Source organism: Helobdella robusta (assembly GCF_000326865.2).
Source record: "Helobdella robusta unplaced genomic scaffold HELROscaffold_6, whole genome shotgun sequence".
Lineage (NCBI taxonomy): Eukaryota > Metazoa > Annelida > Clitellata > Rhynchobdellida > Glossiphoniidae > Helobdella > Helobdella robusta.
In genome coordinates, this window is record NW_008705330.1 from 3,488,512 (window position 1) to 3,501,248 (window position 12,737).

Genomic DNA, 12,737 nt, shown 5'->3' on the forward strand with positions numbered 1-12,737 from the left:
ACTTTTTTACAACAGAAAAAATTGATGTTTTAAAAATATGACAAATATTGTCAAATTAGTGAACTAGATGATTTTTAAAATGAAGAAAGTTATGAAAAGCTTTGACTTGTGACAAGCACAAAGTGGATAAGATAAGTTCACCCCGCTAAGACCTAACAAAAAGGAAAAATTTAAATATCCTAGACAAATACCATTGGCCTTTGTTTACAAATGTCTTTTAAAAATAATAAATAATAAACTAAAAAATAAATACTGAAAAAACCAAGGACTGACCTTGGTTTTGCACTAGTACGATTGGGTTGTTAGGTAAGTAAGTTATTATAAATATAATATAATAAAAATAAGTTGTTTAAAATAATAAAAAGTATAGAAAAATAGTTAATTCAAATTTTAAATTTAATAAAAAAATAGACTGATAGAGACATTATTGACTATTCCCGCTTATTTATAGAATTATTAGGACTATTCCCTTTAAAAATTAAGTATCAGTGTGTACACTGTGTAGTATGCATTGTAGGTAGGTAGAGTTTAGAGTTTTTAGTTATATTATAATATTATATTTTTTATAAGATTATAATTATAATAGGTACAATTTTATGATATACGCCATTCCTGTAAGTTACCAAAAAATTGACAATGAAAAATGGCAGCCAAATAACATTACAAATTATCAGCAGCTGATAAAATCAGCTAAAACAATTACAGAATATTAAATAAAAATTAAATTAAATGAAACGTACTCGGAACTCATCTGACTATCGAACACGACGTCCATGATGATCACGAGACCAAAATATTGACGATCACGAGACCAGAATAAAAATGATCATGTGAGTACTTCGCTTATTTTATTCACCGTTTCAACGTCTACAACGGTTTGGCTATTTTTTTATAAGTTCAAGGCCAAAAAATAAATATAAGCCAAACAAAGACTCTCAATAACTAAATGATAAATAGCATGGAATTGTATATAAGAAATTGAGATGTGTAACTGGAAACTATTTTACCTTTGGAGGGCCACATATGTATATAAATGCACAATTTTTCAACCGGGGGGAGGGGAAATTTTAAGATGGTGATCCGAGGCTAACGACTTTTTTGCGTCATAATGTCATTTTCATATTTTTGTAAAAATGCGTACAAGATCTCGCAGGCCGTATAAAATGGCTCAATGGGCCGTTGTTTGCCCAGCCCTAGTGTATACGTCTGAACTAAAATCATTTTTCTTTTTGTATAAAATATAATACACAAAAATCTATAATTAAGATAAGTGATAATGAACATGTTGTGAAACGAGGCAATTGACTAGCGATGTCAAAATTAGTTAGTTAGTCAGTCAGTCAGTCAGTCAGTCAGTCAGTCAGTCAGTCAGTCAGTCAGTCAGTCAGTCAGTCAGTCAGTCAGTCAGTCAGTCAGTCAGTCAGTCAGTCAGTCAGTCAGTCAGTCAGTCAGTCAGTCAGTCAGTCAGTCAGTCAGTCAGTCAGTCAGTCAGTCAGTCAGTCAGTCAGTCAGTCAGTCAGTCAGTCAGTCAGTCAGTCAGTCAGTCAGTCAGTCAGTCAGTCAGTCAGTCAGTCAGTCAGTCAGTCAGTCAGTCAGTCAGTCAGTCAGTCAGTCAGTCAGTCAGTCAGTAAGTCAGTCAGTCAGTCAGTCAGTCAGTCAATCAATTAGCTTATAAAGCGCTATTTCCGCGATTTTCAACAGCGTTCTTCAATGAATTTTGCAAACAGATGGGTCTTGAGATCCGCTCTGAACTTCGTAAGTGATGTAGAAGTAGTCAGAGAAGTAGGGAGAGAATTCCAAAGAAAAAGACCAGAAAAAGCAAAAGCAGATTTAGCAAAAGAATATTTAACGCGAGTTAAGAAGAAGTGAAAACATTAAGAAGACGATCGTAAACCGGGGCGTTTAAGTTAAATTAATATATCTGAAATAATAAGTCATTAGGAAATAATTTAGATTGAGACTTACACCTAAATGTTCAAATTTTAAAAATTGTTCTATATTTTTTAGGTAGCCAATGTAAGAGAACAAGATATGGAGATGTATGAGAAAAGAAAGGGAACAACTAAACGAGCAGCAGAGTTGAAAGCTTTTACTTAAAGGATAGAGTGTAGAATCAGGAAGCAACAATCTTCTGTTTAAAATTTTTTAGATGAATGTTGTTTACTGAATGATTGGCGCTTAAATTGTTATATCAGCATATTTTTTTTTATACTAATTTGCATTCAAGCTAACTGACTATATTGACGATGCCTTGCATTCAATATTTCTAAATTTGTTGCACCAAAATAATGACCAAGCAAATCCGGTGGTCTTCACTTTCAGCGCCATTTTTTAAAAACAATAAATATAAAGTTAGATCATACAAATCATACGGTTTATAATACAATATCCATTGCAAATTCAAACCATATTAATCTAAATTCCTAACATTTTAATCTTGGTCTAGAAAACGAAACTAAAGATCGATTTGGTTATTTTCATTTTTCGTTTTATGAAACTAAAACTGTACGTACCTGCATTCATGGACTGTTTTTGAGATTTGAAATGTGAATTTGTTCGACTGGTTGTGTCTGCGGTCTGTGACTGAGACTTGAATGAAGATTTATTCAATCAAAATTTAACCAACCCATTTTAATTTGAATTTATTTTTTCAAGAGTGGAGTAGAGAAGTTTGTACTGGTAGTGTTTAATACAAAACGTTTATTCGTGAATTAACATTGTTAAGTCGTTAACAAGTTGATAAGTCGTTAACAACCTAACTGACAACGATGTCGATGATGGTTTGCAAAGAGGGTCAAGTTTCGTTTTTGCCTTCAGAAGGTTTTATTTTTACTATATTTTATGAGACTACAAATTATGAGTGCATTGGCACCCAAATTAATTAGGAATTAATTTTAAAAAATCTTAACTTTAAATTAAGTTTAACAGTTAACTTCAATTTTAATTAAGATTAAGCCAAGGTCTTAGTCTTATCTTAAAAAATATATTTTTTTTTAGATTGACTGTCTTATTATTTATCCTATGACAAATTGTTTTATCCTAATATAATCATCAACTTCATCATAATGAAAAAATGGATAATTTTGCTATTATAATAAATAATTATTACTAAACAACTTCATCATACCTTAAATTAAAATAAAATCATCTCTTTTTAGGAGAAATTATATTAAAGAATCGACAAAAGCTGACCTTTTCTTCTGCAGCCAATTATTTTTTTTATAATAAAATTCTTATTTGCAGAGGTATTTTTATTCTGTTATCCAAAGTTGTTGCTATTGACATTTTTAAACATTTTTTGTAAAATTTTTGTTTTTAAATTAACTAAAAAGATTGGTACCTAATTTTTCAAAATCTTAATTGATTCAGTTTGTGTACTTATTGACAGAAATACAAGCACTTGAAAGAAGATTAGCTGCTGTAAAGCGTCAAGTAACATATTTACAAAATGGTTCTCCACTTTTTTTCCTTATTAATTTGAAAAATTAATAAATTTGTATTTGCAATCAAGGTGCCCAACAATGCGATGAGGTGACCTCACAACTAGAAGGTCTCTCTCTGAAACTCACAAAAAAGAGTAATGAACAATTTTTGAACTATGAATCAAGAAATGATTTTATTGAATTGGTTAATCAGTTAATGGATAGATCCAATACAGGTAGCAACAGCTGAGATATTTTTCTACAATTTTCATCGCAAATGATATTTTCAAATTTTTTATTGTATCTGATTTGATCAGTAAATCTAAATTAATTGCATTTGCTTTTTTAAATGTAAAAATTATTAAATTGGTGTATCAACTATTACTTTTTTATTTTTCTTGAATTATTCAGGAATAAATGATGTGGAACTTTCAAAAGAGGATAACATTAAAATGTTGAATTTATTTTTAAAGTTGTATAACGATATGTTATCTTTGGACATCACTTTTAAAAGTAAACCACTCAATTAATTGAAGCTTATTTAGTGCAATAACGTTAAAATTAATAAAAAACCACAGAACAAATAATTGAAATAAGATTCACGAACATCAACAAGAATGATCCGCAGAAAGAATTTGTACTCGCTCTTAATGTTGGATATTCGTTTACTGTTAAACGTTAGTTTTTTTGCTGACCAAACTTTACATTGGATTGCATTTAAATTTACCAGTCTTTTTAAATTTATATTTTGGAAATCTTCATTTTCACATTGTTAATTTCAATGAAAAAGTTACAATTCCAAATTTTTCAATGTTGTTTTAATTTAAATCATTTTGTATCGTCTCATAAATTGGTTTTCTTATAATACTGATTTACTAACAAAAACGTTTATCGTTTGATAACCAAATTTTTGATAACCAGGCTGTTGCCCGAAGATTGAGAAGATCGATAAACTTCTTCTGACACTCAATCTCACTGCTGACTGGCACTCATTTGTTGTTTCAGTTAGGAAGCATTTCATGAACACAGTCAAATAAGATAATGCCTTTTGTGTGTGCGTGCGTGTGTGTGTGCGTGTGTGTTCGTTTTCACATTGTAATATATTTTTACATTGGTGCATGCATTTTTGCATGATATGCATATAAAACCCATAATGACTGTAAAATGGACTGATATGATGCTTTTTGTTGGCGAGAGATCAGTTTCTAGTGCATAGTGGCTGTCATTTATCTTGATGCACATTTTAACTTGTGCTTGCCGTATCCCATTCATTTTTCAATTCAGTTCTGTCTCATGTTAACATTTGTTTATAATATTTTGTAGTTAAAAACTGCTTTACCGTTTTTCAAAGTTAAGTTGGTTTCAAATTTTTTTTTCGAAATACCCATCATGCAATATATATATATATATATATATATATATATATATATATATATATAAATTGGAGGTCAATTTGGAAAGGTGTACACAGCCATCAATCTTGATAATGACATGGAATATTTACATATTCAGCCTATACAACCAAAGTATGTGTTGATTCTTGTACATGAAGAACCTTGCAATAAGTTACTCTCATTTCTTCAGAGTGAAAAATTCATCCAGCTATTAAGTAGTTGTATATCATCTAATCAAATTCTTAAGACTTAATTACTTTCCTTTGTATAAGTTACTCATTGTACTAGTTCATTGCTAACATTTCTTCACGTTTTCTCATTTTATCCACGCAGTGACGGATCACCAGTTTTAAGGTTGAGGGATACGTTCTAAGTTTACAGTAGTCAATGACCTTTCTTTCATTTATCATATTTGTTTACATTATTTAATTACTCACTGTCATTTGTTACTGGTTACTTTTTTCAAGTAATATATTGTGGTGCAAAAATATGTTACGGATATAAAAAAATTTGGCTTGAGAGGTGTGTGGACAAATTTTAACTAGTTATTTAGTTTAGTTATATACTAGTTATATTTAAATCATTTCTCAACCCCCGCCTTAATCATCCAGCAATCAAATCATTATTACAAGACCATTTCACTATTCTCCCTACAGGATCATCAATAGCTAATCACATGTCTCTTACATCAGCAGTCACCTCATTGATTAATGATAATAAATTCGTTCATCTTTTTGCAATAGATTTTTTCAAAGATTTAATCTAATCTCTTTCTTAATAAGTAGAAATCACTCTACCTGCTTCAACTTTATATGCTCAGCTCAAGTGCCGTTCAAGTTTCTGCTTGGGGCTCCCAACATTCGTCATCAATGCTTCTATTTTATACCTACAACCCAACAAAATCGTCAAATACGCAGACGACACATCTAACCATGCCATCTTGGATTCACTATCTTCATAGTCTCAACCGTCCAAGCTCACTTAATTTTAATACGTTTGAATTAATCATCCATAAATATCATGAGAAAATCACATTTTAACCAAGCCACCCATCAATCACCCACATGGGTCAATTGAAAATCTTTAGGCGTCACATTCACTTCAACAGTTAACATAGCTCCTCGTATCCATCACATCGGTAGAAGGCTCCAAACCTTCCATACTCTCAAATCTATCCGCGCACATGGACTTACAGGCACCAAACTTCCTGACGTTACTAAGTCCTATTATTCTTGCTTATTAATTATGCCGCTCCCTCCAGATTTAGTTTTGTCACAAAGCAACATCAAAATAAAATCAAACATTAACCTTTTTTTGTTTTTTTTTTATATAATTTAATTTATTTTTCAGATTTTCTCGATAGTTTGTTTGATTTTGTTTTTAACATTACGTTTGTTTTTTTGATTTGGAGCACTACAAGCCTATTCAGGCTTCTGGTCTTGAATTCATCCGATGAATGTCCCAAAAAATGTTTATATGTTGTTTTAAGTTATGCGTCTGCGTTTTGGTGGCCTTTTGTAATAATGGGTGAATGGCATGATTAATGTTTGATTTTATTTTTTTGAATAGGCGTAAGTCAAGCGTAAGTATGTGCTACGTTTGGGTAAGATGTTGGTAGATATTGCTGGCGTGTTAGTTTGCTGATGAGTGATAGTAGTAGCTGTTGCTTTGTGGCCAACGCTTTGCAATGGATGAAGAAACTGGTACTGCTAAACCATTTGCAGCCCTGGCGGCTTTGATAGTCATCGAATTTAAAGATGTACAATAAAATGTTCGGATGTGACCTGTATGCGACCGCTCTATCATTGGAATACGCTGAATTGCTTGCTCTTGGAAACATTAGTGGTCTTCATAAAATGTCATAGCTGGAAGCTTTCATGCATCATCAGACTCGTACATAAATGTGACAATAATATTGGCTCGAATTTTGGCTGCTAAACCGCAAAAAGCGCTGATTTTGAGAGGTTAAAAATTTCCAAAACAACACAGTTGTGAAACTATGCAGTTGAATGAGTGATATAATTAAAATAGAGATTATAGTATGAGTATAAAATATTGCAATTTTGGTGAGATTTGTTAGCTATTCAAGTAAACAAAAGGTTATTAATATAACATTATTTTTAACCAAGTGAACAATTATCATATAAGAGTCTAATTGAAGATAACAAATCATCAATGTTAGTGTTTTTTCTAGCACTAATTGCGTGTATCTTATATTTGTAATCTTTTAAATTTGAACAGAATTTCTCAAAATTAGTGTTACTCATGGGCAAGTCTATTTTGTTTCCAACAATTAGATGGGGCTTCTCTGACAAACCTGCACGGTATTTCTCTAATTCATTTTTTAAAACATCCAGCTGCGCAATAGCATCTTTGTAAGACAGATCAATAACATATATAAGGCTTTTGCATTGCTCGACATGTCGTAAAAATGAAAATCCCAGACCTCTGTTTAAATGAGCACCTTCAACTAGACCTGGTATGTCTGCAACTGTATTGGTTATTTTATAAATTAACTATTATTCCAAACTAGGCATGCCAGTGAATCAAATAAAATATACTTGAAACTTGCTCATGATCATCATAATTAACGATTCCTAAATGAGGGTAGAGTGTTGTAAATGGATAGCAACCAATTTTCGGTCTTGCCCTGGTTAGACATCTCAGTAAGGTCGATTTTCCAGCATTAGGAAATCCAACCTATAAAATAAAATGTTTCCCAACTTATTTTGAGGCTAATTGTTAGATATGGAAGACAAAAAATTAAAAACCCAACCAAGCCAATGTGGGCAATGATTCTCATTTCTGCATAATAAACCTTTTCTTCCCCAAAGCCACCCTCTTCATAAGTGGTTGGTGCACGGTTATCATTACTAAGAAAAAAATAATTCCCTTTTCCACCAGCTCCTCCTCTGGCAGCCACAAACATGTCGCCAGACTTAGCTAGATCAGCAAGCACATCAGAATTTTCATTCCTGAAAAATGTCCCGACTGGAACCTTTGTTTTATAGAAACATTCAAGTGAAACTATTATTTCGAATGTCTAAACAATAAAAGACAAACTTTGACAATAGTTGGTTCTGCATTTTTGCCATGACAATGTTTGCTTTGTCCTCTACTGCCTTGTTCACCCTTATATATTGGATAGACTTTTGACAGTGACTTGGTGTTCACATCAGCTAAATATAAACATTCACAAAACAAAATGAAAATTTTTAGTTGAATCAATGCAAGAAAAGAGAACACTTTTCAGTTTTCAACATTTGATTGTTACCAAATAAATTTTAAATATCTAACAAATAATTGTCAACGGTTACAGTAAATTATTTAACTATCCTTTTCACAAAAACAAAACCTTGAAAAACAATATGTCCTCCATTTCCACCATCTCCGCCATCAGGACCAGCATACTCATTTTTAAATAAACTTAAAAATGACATGCAACCATTCCCTCCTTTACCGCCAATTACACGAATTCTTTTAAAATCTACAAAATGTTTTGCCTTGATAAAATAAAAAATACACAATAAAATATATTTAGTTAGGCTTAGCTTTGCTCAGCGTAAAATAATTATTTTTAAAAATTTGTACAAAAATTATTAATATTATTAAAATAATTCCTTAAAATTATGATAGTAAATAAAACCTTTTCAATTTCAATCTTAGCTAACTTAATTAAATTCTAAAAATATCGAATATCCATTCCAAGTCGAAAACGGGTCTGACCAATTGACTGAGTGGCTTTACTGATAGGCTGAGTGGTTTTAATGGCTCTACTAGGTGAGCAGCTTATTGCATAAAAATCGTTAACCAATGGCAACAGGTTTTAAAGTTTGTCATTATTATGTCGGCTAATTGTAATTGTGAATATTCTAATAATATTCGCTATCGGCTACTATAATATCCCAATCAGCCGTCATAATAAGCAAACATAATATTCACAGTCTGCGCTCGTCCCAACCGGCCTACATAATATACACACAATTAATTGGCCAAAATAATATTTCCAATCAGCCAACATGAAATCCCCTAACTTCAAAGATTATTGTTACTCAGTTTACTGCCACTTACTGACAATTCTAATGCAATAAGTCACTCAACCAACAAAGCCACTCAGTAAATTGGTCAGACCTGTCCAAGACAAGTTACTAGTAACCGGTAAAATAAATTTGTTAGCCTTATCTTATATAATAAATGCCAAATGGTTATTAGTTAGTGTAGCTGTAGTATGGTCACAACCAATCAAGTTACTTGTCAAAAACATAAAACAGCAAACTATCAAAAATCATGTAATTTTAAAACTACTACTAATAATAAATAATAATTTTAACTATTTATTTATAAAATAAATTATTGTTTAATCGTTTTCTCTCAATTTCATTATTGTTGATTATTGGGATCAATCACACCTGGGCCTTTTCTGAGCTTAGCAGCTTAAGATTGGACTTGGTGCAGAATGGCTTCTTAGAAAGAGTTGCAAGCAGACGATGGCAATCTTTTGAAAGATTCAATAAATCTTTAAGCAACATCATCGATTGATGGTCATATATTATTATAATTATACTGTTGCACGACACAGGATACGATGCAGAAAAATTACTTGAATGTGTTTTCTTTTACGTTTATACAAGTGAAAAAACACTAAAAGTGAATTGTATCATAAAATGGGTTGGATTGTTTTTTAAATGAAAGTTTTCTTAAATTTCTCAGAATAAGAATATGAAATACATGCCATGATACTTTTTAAGACATTAAGACATTTAAGATTATTATTATTATTTTGAATTTAGTAAAGAAATGATATATACATACATATATATATATATATATATATATATATATATACAACAATAAATAAGAGAATAAACAAGCAATAGATTATTAACGCCATTACTTAAACTAGAGTAAAGCAAAATATTCAGACATACAAGAAATACCAAAATGTCCATTAACACATAACATGACGAGTTTACCGTAGGTCGAAGAGTTGCTTGTCAAAACATATTTCATTTCACAGAAACATTAACAAATTAATTATATATGCAAACCATTCAAATTTTTTATTCAAACCATTCAAACCCAAACCTATTCAATCAAACTATATTTATTACAATATATCTATTATGATTGAAATTAAAAACAATTAATAAATTCGAAAGAACAAATACTTTCTATGTGTTGTAGACGTTTTTGTCTGGCAGACTCCGATACTTGACCGGTATGTAGTATCGTAGCATCGCTGAAAATTTTCGTGTTGTAAATCGCAGTCTTTTTTTTTCTTGGTCGTTAGTAGTGGTTGCTCAGTTGATTTGTAATTTTTTTACTTCGCAGACGTCTATCTCATATTTCGCTTTCGTACAAAATGGATGAAGGTTGGCAGTTTAACTATTTAAATATTATTATAAACTCTTTTGCTTGTGATTTATAAACTCTATTTCATTCAAGCTTCAGTCACACTATTCTGCTAGCTATTCTAACTTTTTCATCCATCTCTATTCCATTCCACTCACCACTGGCTTCTATGGATGCAAAATAGAATGATTCATTCATCTATTATTGCTGTATTAAAAATTTTGTGCAAGTGAATTTTTTCTATTTCAATTTTAAATTTGTTTATTTTAAACTTTCATCCTGTTGAGTTGATGTTTTCATTTTGTTACAGTTACAATTTACATGAGTTACATATTCATGATGAAGATGATAACAATTTATTATATTATATAATTATTATATTATTATTTATATTATAGATAGACAATAGTCAATATTTATATTTAATATTACAATACTTGATATGCAATGTTGATGTTGTGTTTTGTTTCAAAAATGGAGATGAGATGCTTATTTTCAATGTTTAAAAATTTGTTTTATAAAATTTTTTATATATTTATAGTCATAACTAGTTATAATTTAACATAAATTCCTTTTAATATTGCACTTCAACATTATACACTTTGTTACTGATTACATTAATGTTTACAGCACATTAATGAAATAATTAATTATTAATAATGTTCACACCAGGTTGTGATACAATTGATCTTATTATTAGTTTCCATATTCACTCAGTAGTTCCAACATACTGATTTATGATATCATGCAATTGTTAACATTTGATAACCTTGGAAGATTCATTCTAACTGAATGTACACTTTAATTGGAAAATTATAATTTGAAATCATTATCTGTTGTATTAGCTTTTTATTATGTACTATTTTTTTTATTTCAATGGGCTGTTAAGTGTTACATCTATTTTAGTTGGTCACTATAGCTCTATTGATCTTTAGAAGTTGTTCTTATGACAACTGAATTATTGTGGAATTTTAAAATTGAGAATTAGAATAGAGTTTAGAAAGGATAGAGTTGTAGAATTTTATAATCTTACAGATTTTAAATATTCTAGTCTGTTTCTCCTTCACTCATATATTCATTCATTTATTTTTTTATCTATTCGTGTCTAACTTTTTTCAGAAATTGTAATGACGCCATCTAAAAATGGAGACACAACGATTATAAACATAGAAAAGATTAAGAAGACCCTACTAGATGAATCACAGGTGGCCCATAAAGCAGGTGGACAGCATAGCGGATTGGTCATCAACAAGCAGCAAGCATCAGGTTAGGTATTTTTCATTTGTTAGATAAATATCTGCATCTAGTCGGATGATGTTTACAATATTTTAATATTGCTAGCACTCACGAAACTCACAATCACAAGCAACATTGGTTTACAGATATTTTTTGATGTTTTTGCTGATCAGTTGTTACTGATCAGATTGGCTAGTGTACTGTAACTTAATTTCAAATTTTGTTTTGCAGTTGAGAGTGGCACTGATGTCCATCCGCATCTTCAACTTGAATTCAAATGTTTTCTCGTTGACCAGAAGTCAGGCAAACATATTCCTGTAGGTTATTTTTAATTTATTCATTCTTGATAAACTTCTTGCATGGATTATTTATTAAATGAATTGATAGCATGTGCAGTGCTATTCTCGATTATAAGTATCCAATGTCTAACTTTTAAATGAAAAAGTTTCAAAATTATAATTGTTTTCCAAGTTTTACATTATGTTTTTAATAACCGTCACCCTGGCCCTAATAACTTTATGATCAGTAGAACTAGGAAAGTAATAATTAACCTGGGTGATCTGTTTAATTTGTTTGAATGTCTAACTTAATATTCAAACCTTCTTACCTAGTTTGTTCACTTATGATCAACTTTTATAATTCTGTTAACATATTGTTATAATACTCGCTATCGTAACCGATTTACGATGCGACGGGTTCAAATCCTCGATTGAATAAAATATTCCAAACAGTTATTAAACTTTATTTACAGAAGAAATCAACTATTATTAGTTATTAAACTTTATTTACAGAAGAAATCAACTAATCGTTTATTTCCAGTAAGTTCAAACTAACGCAACAATTAACTTTTAAATCGTTCAAAATCGATCGCTATGACAACGTCAACAAACAAATCAAATATCGCTTTAAATAATTCACCGAATCGCTATTCACAAAATCACGAATTTCACTAATCACGAATATCACTAATCACGAATATCACTAATCACGAATATCACTAATCAAGAATCTCTTGCGACGTGCGCTTAGATACTCTTCGCAATCGTCGTTTCTAGATTCTTCCAGATGGTCCGATTCCAGTATACTCTAGAACGTTCCAGTCACTAGAACATTCTAGAATACGCTAGAATCTAGTGCGTTTGGTAGCACGGTTATAACATTACCCCCTTCTTAGTTCTGTTCGTCCCGAACAGCTTTCGTTCCGGTGTCCGCATGGTACGGAGCCAGTCTATCCAAATGAACGATCTTCATTCTTGCTCTCGGCTTCCGATATTCCTGAATACGGTAGACGACGTCATTCAAGCGGGTGATGACTTGAAAAGGTCCTTCCCAC

At 30.9% G+C, this 12,737-nt stretch overlaps 2 protein-coding genes across 2 annotated transcripts; one reads left to right on the forward strand and one right to left on the reverse strand.

The window, feature by feature from the left end:
• Positions 1-2,768: 2,768 nt before the first annotated feature.
• Positions 2,769-4,459, forward strand: HELRODRAFT_164310 (hypothetical protein; the record flags this gene model as incomplete). Its single annotated transcript, XM_009029279.1, has 4 exons — positions 2,769-2,820; positions 3,512-3,658; positions 4,001-4,099; positions 4,344-4,459. 4 exons carry the CDS (start codon positions 2,769-2,771, stop codon positions 4,457-4,459), a joined length of 414 nt encoding a protein of 137 aa, XP_009027527.1.
• A 2,477-nt stretch (positions 4,460-6,936) lies between these two features.
• On the reverse strand, positions 6,937-8,319 carry HELRODRAFT_68811 (hypothetical protein; the record flags this gene model as incomplete). Its single annotated transcript, XM_009028959.1, has 5 exons — positions 6,937-7,307; positions 7,378-7,516; positions 7,593-7,814; positions 7,880-7,995; positions 8,172-8,319. Coding segments are annotated over 5 exons (996 nt in total), but the record flags the coding sequence as incomplete, so codon positions are not given.
• Between the last annotated feature and the right edge of the window lie 4,418 nt (positions 8,320-12,737).